The 19,890-nt window shown below is 46.1% G+C and overlaps 8 protein-coding genes across 10 annotated transcripts in view; 5 read left to right on the forward strand and 3 right to left on the reverse strand.

Moving 5' to 3' along the window:
- Positions 1 to 424: 424 nt before the first annotated feature.
- BDBG_04451 (arsenical-resistance protein) lies at positions 425 to 4,180 on the forward strand. The gene is made up of 6 exons (XM_031721672.1): positions 425 to 1,527; positions 1,601 to 1,855; positions 1,910 to 2,589; positions 2,669 to 2,811; positions 2,879 to 2,965; positions 3,054 to 4,180. Exons 3-6 carry the CDS (start codon positions 2,310 to 2,312, stop codon positions 3,708 to 3,710), a joined length of 1,167 nt encoding a protein of 388 aa, XP_031578508.1. The 5' UTR covers positions 425 to 1,527; positions 1,601 to 1,855; positions 1,910 to 2,309; the 3' UTR covers positions 3,711 to 4,180.
- Positions 4,181 to 4,322: 142 nt separating this feature from the next.
- On the forward strand, positions 4,323 to 6,800 carry BDBG_04452 (the record flags this gene model as incomplete). Of its 2 annotated transcripts, XM_031721673.1 has the most annotated exons (3): positions 4,323 to 4,805; positions 4,865 to 6,730; positions 6,778 to 6,800. In XM_031721673.1, 2 exons carry the CDS (start codon positions 4,665 to 4,667, stop codon positions 6,197 to 6,199), a joined length of 1,476 nt encoding a protein of 491 aa, XP_031578509.1. The 2 variants fall into 2 exon arrangements, with proteins under 2 accessions (XP_031578509.1, XP_002624588.2); XM_002624542.2 differs by lacking the exon at positions 6,778 to 6,800 and having other exon boundaries at positions 4,665 to 4,805; positions 4,868 to 6,199.
- On the forward strand, positions 6,730 to 8,893 carry BDBG_04453 (the record flags this gene model as incomplete). Of its 2 annotated transcripts, none has more annotated exons than XM_002624543.2 (2): positions 6,730 to 7,129; positions 7,459 to 8,678. In XM_002624543.2, the coding sequence occupies exons 1-2, from the start codon at positions 6,862 to 6,864 to the stop codon at positions 8,676 to 8,678; spliced, it is 1,488 nt and encodes a 495-aa protein (XP_002624589.1). In that variant the 5' UTR covers positions 6,730 to 6,861. The 2 variants fall into 2 exon arrangements, with proteins under 2 accessions (XP_002624589.1, XP_031578510.1); XM_031721674.1 differs by lacking the exon at positions 6,730 to 7,129 and adding an exon at positions 7,217 to 7,349 and having other exon boundaries at positions 7,459 to 8,893.
- A 638-nt stretch (positions 8,894 to 9,531) lies between these two features.
- On the reverse strand, positions 9,532 to 10,070 carry BDBG_04454 (60S ribosomal protein L29; the record flags this gene model as incomplete). Its single annotated transcript, XM_002624544.2, has 4 exons — positions 9,532 to 9,567; positions 9,661 to 9,763; positions 9,921 to 9,972; positions 10,064 to 10,070. 4 exons carry the CDS (start codon positions 10,068 to 10,070, stop codon positions 9,532 to 9,534), a joined length of 198 nt encoding a protein of 65 aa, XP_002624590.1.
- Positions 10,071 to 10,279: 209 nt separating this feature from the next.
- Positions 10,280 to 12,352, forward strand: BDBG_04455 (ATP synthase subunit delta, mitochondrial). Its single transcript, XM_002624545.2, has 6 exons — positions 10,280 to 10,842; positions 10,938 to 10,960; positions 11,110 to 11,240; positions 11,359 to 11,447; positions 11,553 to 11,642; positions 11,740 to 12,352. The coding sequence occupies exons 1-6, from the start codon at positions 10,711 to 10,713 to the stop codon at positions 11,770 to 11,772; spliced, it is 498 nt and encodes a 165-aa protein (XP_002624591.1). The 5' UTR covers positions 10,280 to 10,710; the 3' UTR covers positions 11,773 to 12,352.
- BDBG_04456 (uncharacterized protein) lies at positions 11,855 to 15,757 on the reverse strand. Its single transcript, XM_002624546.2, has 3 exons — positions 15,106 to 15,757; positions 14,653 to 15,017; positions 11,855 to 14,569 (listed from the first exon to the last, which is right to left on the reverse strand). Exons 1-3 carry the CDS (start codon positions 15,254 to 15,256, stop codon positions 12,881 to 12,883), a joined length of 2,205 nt encoding a protein of 734 aa, XP_002624592.1. The 5' UTR covers positions 15,257 to 15,757; the 3' UTR covers positions 11,855 to 12,880.
- Positions 15,758 to 15,955: 198 nt separating this feature from the next.
- On the forward strand, positions 15,956 to 18,197 carry BDBG_04457 (cystinosin). Its single transcript, XM_002624547.2, has 4 exons — positions 15,956 to 16,452; positions 16,550 to 16,567; positions 16,697 to 17,135; positions 17,289 to 18,197. The coding sequence occupies exons 1-4, from the start codon at positions 16,412 to 16,414 to the stop codon at positions 17,700 to 17,702; spliced, it is 912 nt and encodes a 303-aa protein (XP_002624593.1). The 5' UTR covers positions 15,956 to 16,411; the 3' UTR covers positions 17,703 to 18,197.
- Positions 18,198 to 19,214: 1,017 nt separating this feature from the next.
- BDBG_04458 (C2H2 type zinc finger domain-containing protein) overlaps positions 19,215 to 19,890 on the reverse strand; it is a gene marked incomplete at both ends in the record, with an annotated part of 2,054 nt that continues 1,378 nt past the window's right edge. The window contains 2 exons of the mRNA XM_031721675.1: positions 19,215 to 19,332; positions 19,432 to 19,629. Coding sequence (XP_031578511.1) covers positions 19,215 to 19,332; positions 19,432 to 19,629 — 316 coding nt within the window. The remainder of the gene's footprint in view (positions 19,333 to 19,431; positions 19,630 to 19,890) is intronic.

Genomic DNA, 19,890 nt, shown 5'->3' on the forward strand with positions numbered 1-19,890 from the left:
TCTACGAGCTTTATTGCGCCATCAGTTGAGGACGATCATTCTATTCAAGAGCTTACTGAACAATTTCCTCTTTTGACTTGTCAGCTGCGTACCTAGAACCTCTGTATACACTACCCGGAAAACCAGAGTTTTCTGGATTCGTCATCTAACTATTCATGATTCGCAAAATGGTTTCCGAATATTTCTTCGACATACACGAACATGCAATACAGGTAGATTTTTAACGGTTCTGTTCCCGTATTAACTGCCTAGCTCTCATCCAGCGTTGAAGGTGCAAGGAATCCTAGTAAACAAAGTTCATACTATTACAACATAAAAACTTTATTTTTACTCGCCGCTTACTTTATTTAGTATCTTAACTACCTCATGACTAAAGCTTAAATTCTGAGAAACCAGCAACAAAGCAAGATTAACGGCTGTTTCCCGACGGGCAGCTGACTAACTACAAGAAAAGAGCTGCATCAACCCTAAGATCAGTCACCTGAGGAGCACGTCAATCCAGTTCGAAAACCCGTTGCTCAGAAGAAAATCGTTTCTCACTAATGGACTAATGGCCCAGATGTTAATATGCCATCCTCGTGAAGCCAGGATTGACGGATTGTCGATACCCTCCCAGTGCCACCCAGTGAGACAAGGCATAACGTACCCATAAAGCGCGGCATGAGAGATTCCATCTCAAGGTGCCAGGCAATCCACCTCGGGATGGGCGAAAAAGCCTCGACTCCCACAGCGTTTGTGATTGAATCAGCATTCTCCACGCCGCCGACTTGGCTAACGTACGTTCCATTTTAGCCAGCAAGATACCACTCACTATCGAATGTACACGTCGTACACTATGCCTTCCCACAATTTCAATCACTCTGAACGGACGAACATTTATTACGTCAATGAAATAGAGAGAGTGTATCCGCCCCCACACGCAGCCACTGATATGATTAAACAACATCCGTCCGGAGAGCGTCCGATGACGTTTGGGAAAACTTGTTGGATGGTCGACGCCACTTAGTGCTATAGGTTCAAAGATAGATGGTGCGCTTGAAATCAGGCTTTTTGGGGACTTGTTCGTAGTTGGACCTCGAAGAAAAAAGAAGCACAACAAGTACATTCATGCGTGCTCCGTTCCTAGGTATGCGTGAGAAAGATATAGACATAGAACGGAGTTTGGAACATATGATACCTAGCCAGCAGTCTCCGGCATCAAATCAGTTTTGCAACGATGCCATATGCCCGCCAAACTTCTAACTTCTACGAGGTGGGAGAAAAATGATGTGGGTCATGTCCACCCGAAAGTACGCGCGCTTGAGCAGCTGAGCAGCTGAGTATCTGTTGTGATGGTCGTATCTGGGTATTACTAGAGCGACATACGCAGTAGGAAGCTAGTAAGGTTCTGCATGCCATGAAGGCCTCATCTGGAAATCAATTGCGTATTCATAGTTTTTCCTGTTACGTGACTCCAGACGAACGAGTTGTCGAGAAAAGTCGGCTTACCTAGGTTTAGAAATGCATTTATATCAAATAAAAAGAAAGGTATGGTCAACTTACCACTAGAAAGAACATTCGCACAGCAAATCGTAGCCAACATTTAACTTTCCCATGGCAGAAGTTCTATTCGCATCCATCTCTGAGTGGACTTATCCTCCCAACTCCAAATAGTTCGATTACTCGCTCACAGACAAGACTCACAATTGGAAAATAAACTATTTATCGGCGCAATCTGCGTTAATGTTGAGACAGGTAATCTCAGACGCCTTATTCTGTACCTCACAATCATTGCATTTGCAGGTCGATAAGCGAAATGTCCCATACAAAACAGCCATCATTCGACCAAAGAAAGAGCCTCACAACGCGAAATCCTGTAAGGAATGACATTTCCTCCCTTTTTCTTCTCAGACGCTCACAGTACAAGCAGCAACTCATACTTGTAGACGTTGGCTTTGATGCACGTGGGCGGAATATGAATGATAAACTCGGCTATCTCCCCCCTCAGTGACTATGCCCTCAGTTCGACAAACCAAATGCTTTTGGCGAGCTATCTTCGTTCCGGGCAGGTCCCTCGGGCATTTTCAGGCTTGTAGTAGATGCGTTGTTGTTGTGTCCTGAAAAAAAAAATTTAAGGTTGCAACCTAGTGGGTGTCAGTGAGCTGAACAGCCAATCATTGCTCCTGAGTGACAATCCACCACACGAAGGAGTATATGTATGATGCATTAGTACATGTACATCCACGATTTCATATTCCCTTACTTTGAAAAGTTCACAGCTGTTTCCTATTCCTGGGTCAAACCAAGATTTTTGTCGTCTTTAACTCACCATGTCCCCTTCAGGACATGACACCAATACAGATGAAACACAGATAAATAATCCTCAGGGAATAGTAGAGTCTTCACAACCCAACGTCGAAAAACAGGGCATCGTCGAACCGGACAAGGCTGTCAAGGTGTCCTTGTTTAAGGGCCTTGGGATTCTCGATCGATTTCTTGCACTATGGATATTCCTTGCGATGGCAATCGGCATTATCCTTGGTAATTTTGTCCCCAACACTGGTCCAGCGTTGAGAAAAGGAACATTTGTTGGTGTTTCCGTCCCCATTGGTATGTTCAGGGCATGGCTTTCTTTTCATTTTTCCTTTACCTTCCGTTTCTTTTAGCCAGGTGCTGATGAGGTTTTAAGCAATTGGTCTTTTGGTCATGATGTACCCGATCCTATGCAAAGTGCGCTATGAATCTTTGCACCGCCTCTTCCAAACTCGCCAAATATGGATCCAGATTTCTTTCAGCATTTTTGTCAATTGGGTCATTGCCCCCTTATTAATGGCAAGTGTCGCACCCTCTCTCGTGTGGTCAACAGAACATAGTGGCTAATATGCCATGTCGTCTTTAGTTGGCTTTGGCTTGGGCTTTTTTGCCAGATAAACCGGAGCTTAGAGAGGGTCTTATTATTGTTGGGTTGGCAAGATGCATAGCAATGGTGGGTAGAGGAAAACTCCACCATTATAGCAATTCACGCAAGCTCCGGTTAAAGCTAACGGGTTGGCATCGTGTTCCGTAAACTGTAGGTTTTAATTTGGACGGCCCTTTCTGGCGGTGACGGCGAATATTGTGCTATCCTCGTGGCTGTCAATTCGCTGCTTCAAATGGTCCTCTTCGCGCCACTTGCTATTCTTTTCATCAATATAATCGGCAATTCTGGCAGCCAAGCCACACTATCTTACTCGACTGCAGCCAAAAGTGTTGCAGTTTTCCTTGGAATCCCACTTGGAGCTGCGATCGTGACTCGATTTAGTCTACGGAAACTAGTCGGTCCGGCTTGGTATGAATCCACGCTCTTGAAGTGGATGAGTCCATGGTCTCTCATAGGCCTTCTCTTCACCATCTTCGTGCTGTTTGCCTCCCAGGGTCGGCAGGTTGTTCATCAGATAGTTTCAGTCGTCAGAGTCTCGGCTCCTTTGATTGTCTATTTCGTCATCGTATTCTTTGCGACTTTATTCGTCACCTACAAACTTGGGTTTGGTTACAAACTCTCTTCCACGCAGAGTTTTACTGCCGCCAGCAATAATTTTGAGCTCGCCATTGCTGTTTCTGTTGCGACATTTGGACCCAACAGCAACCAGGCTCTAGCATCAACCGTCGGACCACTGATCGAGGTGCCAGTGTTGCTCGGCCTAGTTTACGTTGTTAAAGCAATCGCGAATCGGGTGGGTTGGAAAGATTGACATTGGAGAAGCCCCTTCGAACATTCGAAAGGATAGGAAAATAGGAGTTGGCTTTGGTCATTGTGACAGTGTTAGATAATGGTTTTCTCAGCGCGAAGGTACTTTCAGGCCTTGATTTGATAATCTAGCGGTTAACGGAGAGACATAAATGTCATTACCGAAATGAATATAAGTAGACTCCAGCGATACACACCTGATTTCACTCTCCCCCATTGGCTGATAATGATTATATGCCCTGTGCCATTTCTAGTTCAATATAGCTAGAAGGTTAATAATTATTTGAGCGACAAAAGGGCGGCCATCCTCCAACCCTGAGAAAGCATTGGGCCCAATCGATAACCATGTAAATTAGTCGAATGACAAGGGTAATGACCGGGTGCCATTTGTGTAGAACATTGGGGCAAAAGAGCTCAATCATCATCATGCTATGGCAACAGTTTATGGTTACTTTGTCTCTCTTCTGGTTTGAAATTTTGAGTTGACTGTTCTGCAAGCCCTTAGGCCAATTGCTTATCGAGCGACAAATAAAGAAGAGCATCAAAAGAAAAAAAATTCATCGCGATAATCATCGAAATAGTGGTATCTGAATTGTTACTATTTGAATGATCTTATCGTATGTACACGCCATGAATATTCAACTCATCCGAGAAGTTGGAGAAAGGACGAAAAGCATTTGGGAGCAGAATTTGGAGGTTGAGGACAACATGACATAAGCAATGACATAATGGGCAACTAGCTTGAGAAGCTTGCGCGCTAGTCTGTTTTTGGAACGCTTGAGCTCACCCCCGTGTGACGACAAAAAGGCTTCATTGTCAGCCGCGATATTAAACACCAACATACATAAGTGGACGCCTTTCATCAATTGCCCTTTGGCAATTCTTAAAACTAGTATCATCACAGCATCGCACACAACCATATTACAACTTGGTTTAAGAACTTTTGTGCTTTGTCAATATGGAGGTGGCTTCTTCCCTTCACCCGCAGCCTACCAATGGCACAAATCTCAATCCCAGCATGATAGATTCCTCCATGGATATCGACATGGACCTTGATCTAGGTCCTTTACCAGAACCAGAACCAGAACATGTTGGAATTGTTAGTATAATTCACACTGCTCTACTATCACTGTATCTTTCTAATAGCTATCTGTATAGCAGGCGCAAGTTCCATCAGTTACGGCAGAAGAAGCAGTGGCAAGCTCTCACCTCAACGAGGAGCCTCAGTTTGAAAAGGTTCACATCCGGGGAGTTGATGAACTTACCACAGAGGATCTAAAGCGGTACTCAAGTGAGCATTTCGTGACAGAAGAACTCACCCGGATAGAATGGATCGACGACACGTCTGCAAATCTGGTGTACAGCTGTACCGACATCGGGCTACAAGCGCTGGCTACATTTTCACAACAAAATCCCGAGGAGGACCCGTCGCCATTACATTCATTGCGACTACGGACGGCGAAATCCCTATCTACACACCCAGAGTCGGTTTTGCAAGTACGAACAGCGGTGAAGACAGATCGAAAAAGGCAACGAGCCCACGAGTCTAGTCGTTTTTATCTTATGCATCCAGAGCATGATCCCCGCGAACGAATGAGGAGAGAGTTTGCCGACAGACGGCGTAGCGGTCGGCGGGACGATAGTGAGAGTGATTACACCAGAAGACGATTCGATGACAGGGAACATAGACGAAGACGGGGTCGTGCCAACGAAGAAAATCTCAGCGAGAGTATGTACGATGATGACGGGGGCCGGAGTAGAGAGAGGAGCGGCTCAAATGAAGGCAGGTTGAATGGAGATAGAGGTAGAGATAGATCGAGACGTGATAGGCGAGATACGATTGAACTTTTTCCTGATGACGGCCCTGGCTCGTCAGGGCGACTTCGGGATCGTAGCGCTTCTCCGCTTAGAATGGAATTCGACCAAGACTCAACGCTAGATAGCCGGGAACGGACCCGTAAATCATTCAGAAACCGCTCTCCAAGAAACAGCCGAAGCAGAGATCTAATGTCGCGGGCTAACGAATACGCTACTATCGATGACGGCTCTGGGCGTCCTGAGCTATTCCCGAATAAAACAACATCCAGCTACCTCAAAAGGGAGCTTTTCCCCAAAAAATCCACCTCGAGCAACCATCGCCGTTCGGATGCGTTCGATGCTGCGGACGAAACCGCAGATCTATTTTCTAAACACATGCCTGTTCCATTGATGGATGGCGCCAGTGGTGGCGAGGCATCCGGCAGATCAACAGGTCCGGTTGAATTATTTCCAGATAAAAGTGACAACAATGGTATGAGCATTCATGGTGCTGCCTCGGAGGACCAGGGGATCTCTATACGCGGTGCTGCCCAAGGAATATCTATCAAAGGTGCTGCCTCCGTTAGAGAACTATTTCCTTCCAAGTATAACAGCAATGAGGGGAAGGAGCTGTTTTCTGACAAGCTTCAAGGCCGGGGGGGCAAGCGTAGGAAAGCGGAGGATATGTTCTCCTAAGGGAATTGACGTTTTTGCTCTTTATTTCCTCCGTTTGCTCGCGATGATTTGATGATAGGTCAGATGTTTGGACAGATAAATATATTTTTTATTAGTTTTGTTCCTTTCTCTTCCTTTCGCTTTGGGTAGTTAACTATCATATTCCTTCTGGGTCAATCTGACATGAATTTTTTAATAGAGAGGGTATATTATTAATTTTTTTATTTGTATTTTGGCAATAAATCTCTCAGTTCTCCAGTATGGACAGTGGGTTGTGACGCCATTTAGTAGATACAATAGTTTTTAACAAAGGCAGCACGGGGTGCTTCCAACTTCCAAGCGTGAACCTCCATTCCCAGAATCAAAGACTCTTGTCGGAATCATACGCAATTTTCAAGCAATTTTCAATACTATAATTACGTGGTGGACTTCTAAGCCAGTGGTGGAAGATGAATCTGGCATTTACCAGACTCATCAAGCGCCTAGCTGCCGAGAATACGGTATAAATAAATATACAACTATTTCGCCATGTTCCGCTTCATCCTTGTCATGGTACGGCTTTTTTGCCTCCCAAGCCTCCCCAGACTGATCATCTCTAGGAAACAAGCCAAAGTTAAAACGGGAAGATGCAAATACTGTAAAATACAGAGAGCACTGCAAGAAATTTCAAAAGGGACTCTCCAATGTCCTCATCTCCATCTCCCCGTCCGCCCTCTTTATCACCATGCGTCCTCGTAGCTCGGTTCCTCAGGTCCAACAATTACGAGCAAACACTAGCAGCATTTCTCGAAGAAACGGGCCTGCCGCCCGACTTAGGTCTCTCGGCTTTGGAGCCAAGGAGTGAGGATTGGACTATTGAGAAAATTCTGGAGGAAAAGATGGTTTTTGATAAATCCCTAGAATTTGAAAGAACTGCCCATGAAGAAGGGCAGGATGGGTGGAGCATTCCTGGTGAGTTTTTCTTTTTCTCTTCTCTCTCTCTCTCTCTCTCTTTTTTTTTTTTTTTTTTTTTTTTTTTTTTTTTTTTTTTTTTTTTACAAATTTCGACTTTAAGGAATATTTTATATATCCTCGAAATTTTCTTAATACCCAGATCTTTCCGGCTAAATGTGCTTTATATTCTCGGTTTGCACTCTGTCGCGCCTTGATATATGTTACTGCTGGACGGCAGGTCAGTTTGTTATCCTTATAACGACTCGACGATCCCAAGCTTCATCCCTAGAGTAGAAGAGGCACTCATCTACTTATGTCAGTAAATCATGTACTAAACCAGACCCTAGCACCATCGACACCAAACATCATTGAGACTCCAAGCAAGTCGAACCTAGTCACCGTCACTGTTCAACCCTATATAAAATCATCAGAAGATGGCCATCCGGAAGAATCGTCAGTGATCATTGCTTCGGGGGCGGACAAGCGCGTGAGTCTCTATGAAGTTGACGCCCCCTACTCTGTCATATCTACATTCAAAGACCTAGTAGATTCCCCTCTTCTTTCTGGCACCTGTCTCTACGATGGCGCATACCGAGCCACGACAACGATGTCCGGGCAACTATTGCTATTCCAAGGACAGAAAATTATAGCATCCAGAAAAGATCATACCAAATGTGCCGTAGCGGTGGTGGCGTTCCAGGAAGAGCAGCCGATATTCCAAACCACGTGGCTAGCGACGGCGGGGTGGGATTCGAGAATATATATCTACCGCATCACAATCCCAGATGTAGGTGCGCAGCTCACAATCGGTGAACCGCTAGCGGTTATCAAAACGGCCACGGTACCGGAGTGCATTCTCTTCATGCGCAGCCAGGGTACGGGGGACCTAGTCCTTCTGGCCTCTGTAGCTGATTCAACATACCTATACTATTACCTCGTCGAATCGCCCCTTAACAGGCTCGAAAGAGGGCATAGAACGATCAACAATCAACCGCACGAATGCCCACTTCTTGGAAAGCAGGATCTATCACCACACTCGAATGCATGGGTTGCGTTCTCCCCCGCATGTTTTGCTCTTAGTCCGCGAGACCCAACCCTTCTTGCTGTCGCGACCTCAAGCCAGCCGTATATGAAACTCATATTTGTGCGGATTCTCATGCCATCGGCATCACCATCTACACCGCCTGAACGTAGGCAAAGCTCCGGCCAGCGGGTGACACAGGCATTACGCGCGATGGCAGATCTTGGCATCCATAATCGAGAGGACGCTGCCATCCTTGCTCAAGTGAACACGATGGCGCCACAAACAGCATATTCTACCCCGCAGGTTGTTTGGAGGCCCGACGGGTCTGGGGTTTGGGTTAATGGAGAGGATGGGGTGATTAGGGGTATAGACGCTAGGACGGGGAAGCTGGTCGTGTCTTTGACAGGAGGACATGAACCTTATACCAAGGTCAGGAGTATCTGGGCAGGTTGGGTTCGCTTGAATGACGGAGAGAATGAAGAACGGCTGGTTAGTGGTGGATTTGATAAGAAGTTGATTATGTGGACGCCAGAGCGTAGATAATGAATCCAAACCTGAAAAACTTTGTGCATAATGCTGCTCGGGTAAGACTACTTTGGCTCAAGAGAATAGCCCGAGTTTGCCATTAATATATTGGACACTACCAGAGCGCAGGTATCGTTGATATGTGTGTAGATTAAAAGTGGAGATGGAAACCGATGAAATCAGTGTTTTAAAAAAAGTAAACATATAAAAGAAGTAATAATCCAATTGCAAAACATTATGGATAATATAATATATACGTAGTATGTAGCACATCTGTCCATGCACCTCCGCACCATGGGGAGCAAGGAAAAAGGTGTTTGGTAATTAGACGGCAGGGGAATTCGATATCGGCACGAAAAGATAATAATCCTTCAGCAATTGGGCATGGAGAAAAGATCCACTGCTGTACACACATATGCCTGTTTTGTCCCACTAGAGGAAAGGGACCATTCAGAGGAAACGCGCTTACCGGTCGCGAGAACCGCTGACAGCCGCAATGAACCGAAAACCGTCGACAGATTTGTGAAAGTAGCCGGAGAAAAGGAATGGTATTTAGAGACCAGGGTACAAGGTTCAGTTCCTTGGCATTGTGAGCGAACCAAGCTGCCTTCGAATTGGGGAGAATAGTGTCATTCCACCTGCCACCGCTGATCTAAGGCATGGAGCACGACACATACTCCCGAACTCACATAGTTATCAGCTTTTTGGACAGACGTGGAATGAAGCTAGAAGAAGGAAATTTCCGCAGAAAGGCTTAAAGCATTTTCAGGGTTCTCCGATTTTCGAAGCCAGGCTAAAGATCTATCGACATAACACATGGAAGTATAAAACTGGACCGTGACCCGGGAAACAGAAAACAAAAAGAAGTCGTTTATGCGGATTCTCTCTTGCCCTCCCTCATCTCCTTCTGTAATAGTGTGTCAGTTGATGATTTTGAACTGGGTCAGGGAAATACATGTCCTTCATGTGGATGTGAAGTGTCATGAAATCAAACACGTACCAGCGCCTTCATGGTACCATGCAGAGCATGTCTGTGGTTCCGTCGGAACTTAGGATCTGTGCCCCTGAGGGAAGGATAGCGGTGGGTCTTTGGCTTTTTGATCCTGTTAAGAAGAAAGGTCCAGAAATCAGCATTTTGTCCCTTCGCGATGTACCAAAGTAGAGATCATCTGCAGGCAACTTGTAGCTCGAGCTGTCACAATATTCCAGAGGAATATCGAATGCAACATATATGAAGCGGGAAACAAAATGTTCACGTACCCGTTCCGGTGGGCTTTCTTGTTCACCGTTTTCTGCGAGCTGTTCTTGGACTCTGTTACGGAGCGAAGTTGTCAGTACGCAAGGCTCAGCATGCAAATAATGGTGACAAATCTGACAGAGGTAGAGACACGGATGATACATACTGGCCATTTTGACGGGATTGTCGCAACAGAAGCGCTGTTGGAGTCGTAGCTGTGTTGACGGAGGTTGGACTGCCAAATGCTGAAGATGCGCTCGCTTAGGGCGGGAGATTAGTTTGTGTGGGAATGGTTCTCGCTTAGTCACGTGGGCTCTCTCAGCATCCGCCAACAATGACAGCAACAAAATGTATGATAAAATTCAATAATCAATGCTTGCATTTTGCACCTAGAAATGATACGGATATGTAAAGAAACCAAGTATAAGGATTACTATTTACTGTCTCCTGAGTGTTGTAACATAAAATCACCTGCAATCCTAACATTTTGAGAGGCACTCTTTGTGCTCACCAAGACTTTGTATAAACGCCCCGGGGTGGATCCCGATCTGCCCGGACTCAAAAGAAGTATCCAATATATCTGTAACATCGACATCTAAGACCATAGACCACGATCTTTGATTTTAGAATTATTTGCATCGTGCAAGCATCTAGGCGAACGGAGTCTGCTCTTTCTACAAATCACGTGTCAGCCTAGCCGCATTCGTCCATCTATCCCGAACTACCAGCCCCAGCTTTCCAACGACCTCAACTTCTGCTCTGTGCAAGACACGCCTCTCCATCTCACATTCCTCTCCTTCCTCCAATTGCACAATGAACTCTTTCCGATTCGCACGGGCTGCTCTCAGAGCAAGCCCCTCTGCATTCAGAGCTCCGCTCCAGCGGAGAGGCTATGCCGATGCCGTGGCAGATAAAATAAAACTTTCCCTTGTTCTCCCGCATGAGGTATGTCTTCTTCCTCCATTCGCGATGCCAGAGCCCAATTGGATACATTATGGTTCGTCATTGGTGACATTCTGCTAATATTATTTGATGTACAGAGCATCTACAAGTCGACGGATGTGTATGTTTTACATCCCCCGCTATTTCCATTTCTTCCTCACTACTCGTTTTCCCCACTGGAACGCCGGAGTCAATGCCAAAATCAAACCAAAAACGTCCTACGTATATAAATCAGAATAAAACTAACCATACGATTTGTCGAAACAACAGCGTCCAGGTTAACATCCCGGCCGAATCTGGTGTCATGGGTGTTCTTGCCAACCACGTCCCATCCATCGAACAATTGAAACCCGGTCTCGTCGAGATCATCGAGGAGTCGGGAGGAACCAAGCAATTCTTCCGTACGTCTAATGAACGTTTTTGAACAATTACTTTTTGAAACGTAAAAGGAGAAGGGAGAAATTATGCATGTTCGCAATGACGATTCTAATATTTTACCTATTTGTTTTCGGCATACAGTGTCCGGCGGCTTCGCTATCGTCCAGCCCGACTCCCAGCTGAGCATCAACGCCGTCGAGGGATTCCCCCTGGACCAATTCAGTGCAGAGGTGAGGAGAAAAACACCCCACCCCTAAAGAACAGCTCGTCTGCAGACATCCACGCATGAATCCAGCGCAAAGGAAGCTGATTTAAAATCGATACCAAAAAACCAGGCCGTGAAAGCGCAGATTGCCGAGGCACAAAAAATTGCCAACGGCAGCGGCAGCGAACAAGATATCGCTGAGGCAAAGATCGAGTTGGAGGTACGGAAAGCAAACCCCACTTGAATAATAATCCCCATATCTGCTGCAACCTCGGAGAGAAGCCACACAGCTAACGTGATTATTTGATTGAATACAGGTGCTGGAGAGCCTGGAAGCTGCGCTCAAATAGATCCGCTTTCTGTACATAAAATAACATTTCCCACCACCCTATCCCTTGTCAAACTAACCACGCCTGGAATTTTTCCCCCTTTTTTTTCCATTATAAAGCGTTGAGCAATGTAGAATTAAAAAATCCAGCAACCACTATCTACTTACATGTCTTCTGTTCAATGACTAAACTTTCAGTTTTAAAAAGCGCTTTATATCTCTATCCTTTGATCTCTCTATATCACTCCTAGCAATCTTTCTAGCGGAACCCTTTTTTTTGCCCTCTTCTCTGTAACTCAGTCAACAGAACAAGTTACATAAAAACTTCTTGTGTTTCATCTTCCGCACGAATTTTAGTAATCTAGTATGAAAAAGCATCACTTCCACTACATTCTTGTTCAGCCATTTATATCTACGCAAATTTTCCGCTCATTTTAATCTCAAACGCATATACATTCTTTTAGATGCAACATATCCTCTCGAAAACTGAATAACAATTGAGTAATGAAAAGAAAAGTTGAGTAATAATACAAAGCACATAAACAGAAAAGATATTTAAATACGAGAGACGCAGAAAGGAAAATGTGAATATAGATGCTGAGATTGATTCTCTAAAGTAGTGTCATGGATCCTGCGCAAAGGAGTTTTTGAGAGCAGTGGGGGGTTGCCAACTTGGAAGAACAGAGGACAAAGAGGGCGAAGATATTCGCAATACAGTGTACGAAAATGTAATGATGAACAAGAATGCCGAGCCAAACTTGGTGTGTTTGGATATCTAGCTTTGATGGGGTATGTAATCGCATCTCTGTATATTTGGAACATGAACGCAAATATATACCTACCAATAGTGGCACAGAATAGAAATAACAAGACTAAATACGGAAGAAGAAAGGCCGGTAGAAGGAATAAAAGCAAGGGGGAATTTGTACAGTTACATTGGAAGTCAGTCATCCAGATCCATAATACGTAAAAAAGAAAGGGGGCGTCAAAAGGCATCAAAAGCGTAGAAAACATCACAAACATAGAGAAAGCTCTCAGAATAAAAAGTCAAAAGATAACATCTCAGAAAGGGAAAAAAGTTGGTAGGGGGCGGGTTTGCGCAGAATAAACAAACGGATGAATAAACCTTCTCAAGTAAACTCCACATTATGCCTCCCCTGTCTCGACATCGTCCTCCTTTCCGCTCTCCTCCGCTCTCTCTTACTGGCATGACTGCTCAAATCCGTACTACCAGGAGGGGGAGAGGTGAGGTAACTTGAAGGAGTAACACCAGGTATAGGCGGGGGAGGCGGTAATGGGCCAGAGTAACTACTACCACCAGGTGGTGGGACACCGGTGTAGTTCCGGATTGGCGTCGGTGTTGGTGGGCCTATAGTCGATGCTGGCGCGGCAGTGGAAGCACCGCCACCAGCGGCAGCAGCAGCAGCATCCATATCCTCCTGCTGCATGCGTTCCCGCTCTTCGACGCGGCGCCAGTGATCATCCGCTCCCTCATGGCCTGATAGGGAGCTGACACTCCCATGCCGGCGACTAGAGCGGCGAGGATCCTTCCTCTTTGCTCTACGTGACGCAGCTGCTTCCTCTGGTGTTAGGCGGCGGAGCGTGACGCGGCGGCCTTTGTCATTGTGAAATTTTACGTTGATGGAAACGGGCTCGGAGTCGACGGATTGGTCACGACCCCGGCGTCGGCGGCTGGAGTTTGCTGCTGTCGCAGTCGCTGCTGATCCTGCTGATGATCTTTGGGGCTTTTTACCATCACCACCAGCGCCGCCAATTGATGTTACAGTGTCTGATCCAGAGACGGTACGATTATGATGATGATGACGATGGACGGGAGGTACAGGAGGGATATCACTTGGAGGGGGCGCCACGTGGGGGTCTGTACTCTCTGTCATTTCCGTGCTGAATGAGTATCTCCGCCCTGGGGTTCTACGCGACGGCGGAGGTTGGCCATCGCCTGTGTATCTCCGTTGATTTGCGCTCTGTCTCGCTCTTCGCTCATTTTCGATATCCTGCCGTCGAAGCTCTTCAACTCGCTCTTGCTCTTTTCTCTCGCGACTTTTGAAAATTCCTCTCAGCGCGGCAAATGCACCTGCGCCAAAAAGAGCGTTACGGACCCCGTGGCCTCGTTCGCTCTCTTCGAAATACCCGCTGTCAGTATATCCTATGCTTGGTGGGCGGCTAGGAGGCCCATCGTATGCTCGTGGATGGCTAGGTCGTGGCCTCCCTTCCTCGGTATGAGCCAATGAATCGTCATAGAGACTGTCATGGTGCCCATGTCCATGTCCATGTGCTGGTTCATATCTTCCTGACTCAGTATCACTCTCCCGGTCACGGCGCTTATCAAAGTATTTTTTCGCCAGACCCGCAGCACCCGCAAGGGCACCTATTTGGAGGATGCGTTTCCTCCACCCACCCCCGCCATGGTGGTGATCGCTTTTTTCGTCATCACGATGCGGTCGAGGGGTCATATCTGATTCGTCTATGGAAGTTCTGCTTCGTGACCGATTCCTCATGCGATTTCCAAGCACTCCAAGACCTAGCCCAAGAGCTCCGGCAGTTGCGAGACGGCCGGCGTTGCTGTGACTGTGACCATCTTCAACGATTTCAGGGCCTGACATATAGCTACCACGGCTGTCATAGTCCGCACCTATACGGCGTTCATGGAGGTAGGTGAGGATGAAATAAATGAGGACCAGGGTAAAAACTGCGAGAGCATAGAGGATGAATAGAGCCAATGGCGAACCATAAAGAGCAAGCCCAAGGGGTATTTGGGCAATTCCGAGGAGTGCCAGCGCTCGACCCAGCCATTTATGGAACTAGTCCAAGTCAGCGAATCCATTGATATATATAGACGTGCAAGTAGTCAAGGCTATATGCTAAGTTTTGGAGCTTGACTTACCATAACCTTCAAAGGCATATGGAACAACCGTTTGCCCTTTGTGCGCTTATGTACAAACCAGCCCCAAAAGGTCTGAAAAATGATCATAACATATATCGCCAACCCAATCCCATGATGGGGATTTGTTAAACTCCTGTTAGGTCCGACAGCAAACCATCCTAAAACGAAAACAACAGTCGATAAAAACAGGGAGAGAACGTGGAGCCATATGTGGTATCTTAACGCCCAAAACGGGGATGGAGAATAGAAACGAGCCATTAATATGGCAGTCGGAATGAGGCCTAGGAACGTGATGGCAGCTATAACGCCGTGGGCTCGAATTAAGGAATGGTAGCCGGCCATTTCACGAAATCTGTTCCCCATACCTATTTTAATGATCAGTTCTCTTCTCTTCCTCGTTCTTCTTTACTTTTTGCTTTCAGTATATATTTAAAAGACAAAGCTAAAACCAACCATTATATCGCATCGTTTCGAAATTCAAGCCCATCAAATTCGGCAGAAGGAAGGTATTCCGCTGCGAATCCCATGTTCCATCCCCGACGTTCAGAGTGTTTGACGAGTAGGTGCTGGACCCCGGCGGGGCCAGTTGTGGAGAAGGAGACATATTCTGGTTCTCAACTGAGCGATCCAAGGGATAAGATTAAATAAATTTGCGATGGTCGTCCCTTTTGTCCCCTGCTTTGCAGCTGCCGTTCCACCTATCCTCAGCTCTTTCTATTTTCTTCGTGGTCCCAACGCCGCCGGGGCCCGCAGAGGAGATCTTTACAAGATCCCTCGCCCCGAGGAATGCACCATAAGCCAACCCAAGGAGTATGACGGTCGATACTTCGCAGGAACTGATGTAGCGGCAAATCTGGGCAGATAGCGGTGAGCTCTAAACGAGGGAAATGCCCAATCGCAGCGCAAATCAAAGTGTGAATTGTATAGATAGGTGGTTGAACTCTCCGCCTCCGTCAGTGAGAGGATCAAAAGGATGCGGATGTTTTGAATAGTGAATAGTCGCCACGGTATAAGAGCAAGGGATTAGGGACACTGCATGTATGTATGTTATATGTAGAAGTTGTTATGACAAGTGAGGATAGAGATTGCATTAAAACCAGCCTCAGGGAAACCTGGAACCCAAACGGACTGCTGTTTCCGGCTTAGCGCGGCCAGCTCATAACCAGGACAACGGTACCGAGCTACGGTAAAGATCGCCGTAATTACGGTAAAATAACCGGGCAGATTGGCTTGCTGAGTCAGCAGGTTCGTAGGGTGGTCTTTGGGGAGTATAGTATCTTGATACAATAAAATATCTATCTATGGGCAGAATAATTTACTTAATTTATTTTGAACATCAAATAGGACACAGAGAGCTCATTATCTCTGTATGAATCCTTGTACCATATCGTATTTTCTTGTCTATTTCGTTTTGCATTGTCATTTAACTACAGCCCAAGCCCTGTTCCAGCCCTCGTGCAAACTGGGCAAACTCCATGACTTTATCCATGGAATCTGCTGCAACATCCAACATCAACTAACAAGGGACGTGAACCTTGACTTCAAATCTCTACAGACGGCCCTGACCAGGCACCGTCATTCCGTGGAACACTTGTTACCTATATAAGCACCTTTCGCCATGTAGCAGCCCTCTGCTGCGCATTATTCAATAGAGCACAATCTCTTTGCTCCCACCATGCGAAGGTCGTGTATGAAGGACTAAACCCTCTCGGCCTCAATCTCCGTCCCTCTTCCGTCACAGAGCTGCAAATTAGGCGCCATGGGCCCTCAAGGCGAAATATTCATCAGGGCGCTATCACGGTAACTATATCCTCCATAAAATCCTGTAACTAGCGGAAGTAAAAAGGAGAGAGAATGAAGAACTATGCTGATATGATGCCCATCCATCACACGACAGCCTCCTTGGTTGGATCTAGTATGTCTTCCATCCGGATCCCCACCGCGTGCAGCTGGCCAGCATCACTCCCTGAAACAAAGCCACTTTTAAAACCCAACCAGCAAGCAGTAAACCATACATAGCTAACACACATCCCCTCCTCTCAAGTACCTTCTGCTGGTCCGCCTCCTTCTACCCACAACCAATCTTAAACTACCGCCGACGGTCCACCCAAGGCCTCGCCATCGACTTCCCGACCGTAAACACCCTCGGCTTCATCTGCTACATGATCTACGCCTTCTCCTTCCTCTACTCCCCATTAATCCGCCAACAATACGCCGCCCGCCACCCCATCTCCCCAGAGCCCAGCGTGCGCTTCAATGACCTCGCTTTTGCTGTCCATGCCGTCATCCTCAGCTCGCTGGTCTTCAGCCAGTTCTGGCCGAGTATTTGGGGGTTTAAGGTATCCAAGTTCCAGCGGATAAGTAGGCCTATTGCGGGAGTGTTTTGGGGGTCTATCGTTGCTGTTACGCTATTGATTGTCTTTGTTGCGGCGCGGGGGACGGGGGCTAGTCTTGATCCCGCGGACTGGGCGTGGATTGACGTGGTACGTTCTCCTGTCTCCTTTCTTGTATATTTCCCCCCCCCTTTTAGTTATCATTTACCCCATTTCCCATCCTTACGATTGATATAACCAGTTCAGTAAGCCCACCAGAATGGAAAATAAACTAACCAATGAAAACAATCATTTTAACAAAAGACCTACGCCCTCTCCTACGTAAAACTCATCGTAACAATCATAAAATACATCCCACAGGCATGGGTGAACTACAAACGCAAATCAACCGTCGGCTGGAGCATCTCGGCCATCCTGCTCGACTTCTCCGGCGGCATCCTCTCCGTCCTGCAGCTACTTATCGACTCCGCCCTCCAGGACGACTGGAGCGGCATTACAGGTAACCCCATCAAGCTGCTGCTGGGCAATGTTAGTATCTTCTTCGATATCATTTTTATGCTGCAGCATTATGTCCTTTATCGGGGGAAACGGGTGGTAAACAACGCCAGCTGCGGAGGGGATGGAGGTGAGGCTGGGGAGGGTGAGTTCGCGCCCTTGTTGGGTGATCGGGGCCGTGGGGATGGCGGCAGGTCGAGGCTCACGGTTGCACTGCCGTGATGGTAATGCATAATTTCAGTTCCAGGATACCTATTTACCCAGGGTTATCTTGTTTCTCGTCTCAGCATGATCAAAGCGCAATTTACGTCATCTCACGATTTATAACTAACTCACATGCGACACTAGAGGGCTACGCAACTTCATTTTACGCTACAATGTTCCTTTTTTTTCTTTTTCTTTTTTCTTTTTCGGTCTATCCCAAGCGTTACTTTTACCGCCGACAGCTGACGATAGCAGGATAATGTCCTGGTTTATATATGAAATATAGACATCCGTGGTACTTTAGATAATGGCATGAATGAACATAAACCTTAACTAACATACAGGTACAATAGCCCGAAGAGCTATTTAGTTGAGTCATACTTATATTTCTCCCCATTCCTCATCCTTATCGTCATTTTCATCTCTTCATTAGCCCTCTTACCCTAAAAAATTGAAAACCACATAAAACCCAGCAAGGAAATTCACAGCATGAAACTTTTCTTGGGGGGGGAGTATTAACGCAATATCTAGATAATATATGTATATATATATATATATGTACGTATAATATATAATAATAATAGAAGTGAACTAAAAAGAAAAGGAAAGAAAAATCGAAGACAAATATATAAACGAATAACAAGGGTCAAACACGCAACAAGGACAGGAATGTAAAGAAATGCAAAGCGTGAAAGCAGAGCAAGATATGCCCCGAGGCGCCAAAACGAAGGAACGAAGAATGATAAAAATCAGCAAGAGGGGGAATCAAGTCATGGCAAAATCAAAGGTCAAAGCAAGTTCCACTAAGCCATCATCTGCTCTGGTCTGTCCGGGGTGATCGTTTCTTGTGTAGCGGAAATAGAATTGAAAGAGTCGTTCGCGGCGTTGATAAAGGGTTTCGTCGGTGGCCGGAACGCAAGAGTAGGGTAAAATAAACAGTATAAAATGTTAAGTATATAAACGGACGTAACTTATGTGCCGCGAAAGGGGGAAATAAAATAAAAACAAGAAAAATAGGAGAAAAAAAAGGATCAAGATGCCAACAACAAAAAAAGAGAAATAAAAGAAGTTAACAACAATATACGCCGTTTTGCGCCCCTCTTTCGCCCTCATATGTGTAAAAATAAAATTATGAACAGCGAATGTAAAATATAAAAAGGGCATAAAAAGAAGAATAGAATATAAAAAATATATAACACGAACGAAAGAGAAGAAAGAAAGAAGGAGCAAATGAATTTTTGTATGCACGATACTTGCACCAGGAGGAAAAGTGGGGGATAAAAAATGAATGATAAATGCATGCTTATTGAGAGAGAACTTGGGTTGGAAGAAAAAGAAAAGAGTAAAAGTAAGGATATGTGGGATAGCTGAGAGATTTCCGTCATGACAAGAGTCGAATCAGCAATGAAGGGAAATGAATAAAGATTTTGGGGATAACACGTGTAATAAGAGTCGTCATAGATACGGTTAAAGAATCGTAACGAGAATGAACATATGGTCAAAGCACGAGCAAAAATTGCTCGAGAAATGCTACTGAACTCCGTTGCGGCGTCGTCTGCCCCGCATGCCGCCTTCCGGTCGCTGAGCAAGGACTCGTCTTAGTTCGGGGTCTTCGCGGTCTTTGTCTACATGGTGTACCCGGACATGTCTGTGAGTGATCAAATTAGCGCATTGTTTCCTTACTTTCCTTTTATTTACTCTTTCTGCTCTCAGGATGTACAAGGGTTTGGAGATAAGTTAGGTTTACCTCTGTAAATTATCCGGGCGCGGATAGGTGTGTTGCTGATCTGGGCAGAATGGGCATACATAACCCGGCGAGTCGTGGACGAGGCCATGGCGTTTCATTTCATTTTTGCGCTTGAAGCCTTTCCCGCCTTCGCCGCGCGGACAGCCTTTTACCGGACAGTAGAATGGACGGTTCTGTGAGTGTACATTTGCGTGTGAACTGTGTTTTTAAGAGTTAGCAAGCCCTGCTTCCCGTTGTCCGTCCTCTCTGTCCCCCCCTCTCCACCCCGCGGGTGTCTGAACTGACGCCTGTCGAAGGATTCAGGGGGGAAGCTATAGAGCCAATGAATTTGTTTCGTGGTTGGTTTTTTTCTTATAATTAGAAGTCAACTGCACCCGTCCTCCCAGGTAGGTGAGTCCGATATTGCGGTGAAAGGAAGGTTGTAAAGTGGCGTGAAAATTCTCTGTCCGGTGTTTCTGT

The sequence above is a fragment of the Blastomyces gilchristii genome (genome assembly GCF_000003855.2).
Source record: "Blastomyces gilchristii SLH14081 genomic scaffold supercont1.9, whole genome shotgun sequence".
Classification (NCBI taxonomy): Eukaryota; Fungi; Ascomycota; class Eurotiomycetes; order Onygenales; family Ajellomycetaceae; genus Blastomyces; species Blastomyces gilchristii.

Bases quoted from the DNA above. Each gene is read 5' to 3' on its own strand.
- BDBG_04455 (XM_002624545.2), top strand. From the start codon at position 10,711: ATGAACTCTTTCCGATTCGCACGGGCTGCTCTCAGAGCAAGCCCCTCT. The intron at 11,448-11,552 runs GTGAGGAGAAAA...CCAAAAAACCAG, and splicing joins TGGACCAATTCAGTGCAGAG to GCCGTGAAAGCGCAGATTGC. The intron at 11,643-11,739 runs GTACGGAAAGCA...GATTGAATACAG, and splicing joins AGGCAAAGATCGAGTTGGAG to GTGCTGGAGAGCCTGGAAGC.
- BDBG_04451 (XM_031721672.1), top strand. From the start codon at position 2,310: ATGTCCCCTTCAGGACATGACACCAATACAGATGAAACACAGATAAAT. The intron at 2,590-2,668 runs GTATGTTCAGGG...TGAGGTTTTAAG, and splicing joins TGGTGTTTCCGTCCCCATTG to CAATTGGTCTTTTGGTCATG. The intron at 2,966-3,053 runs GTGGGTAGAGGA...CGTAAACTGTAG, and splicing joins TGGCAAGATGCATAGCAATG to GTTTTAATTTGGACGGCCCT.
- BDBG_04456 (XM_002624546.2), bottom strand. From the start codon at position 15,256: ATGTCTCCTTCTCCACAACTGGCCCCGCCGGGGTCCAGCACCTACTCG. The intron at 15,018-15,105 runs GTTGGTTTTAGC...TCATTAAAATAG, and splicing joins CGAAACGATGCGATATAATG to GTATGGGGAACAGATTTCGT. The intron at 14,570-14,652 runs GTAAGTCAAGCT...GACTTGGACTAG, and splicing joins ATATGCCTTTGAAGGTTATG to TTCCATAAATGGCTGGGTCG.
- BDBG_04457 (XM_002624547.2), top strand. From the start codon at position 16,412: ATGGGCCCTCAAGGCGAAATATTCATCAGGGCGCTATCACG. The intron at 17,136-17,288 runs GTACGTTCTCCT...TTTTAACAAAAG, and splicing joins ACTGGGCGTGGATTGACGTG to ACCTACGCCCTCTCCTACGT.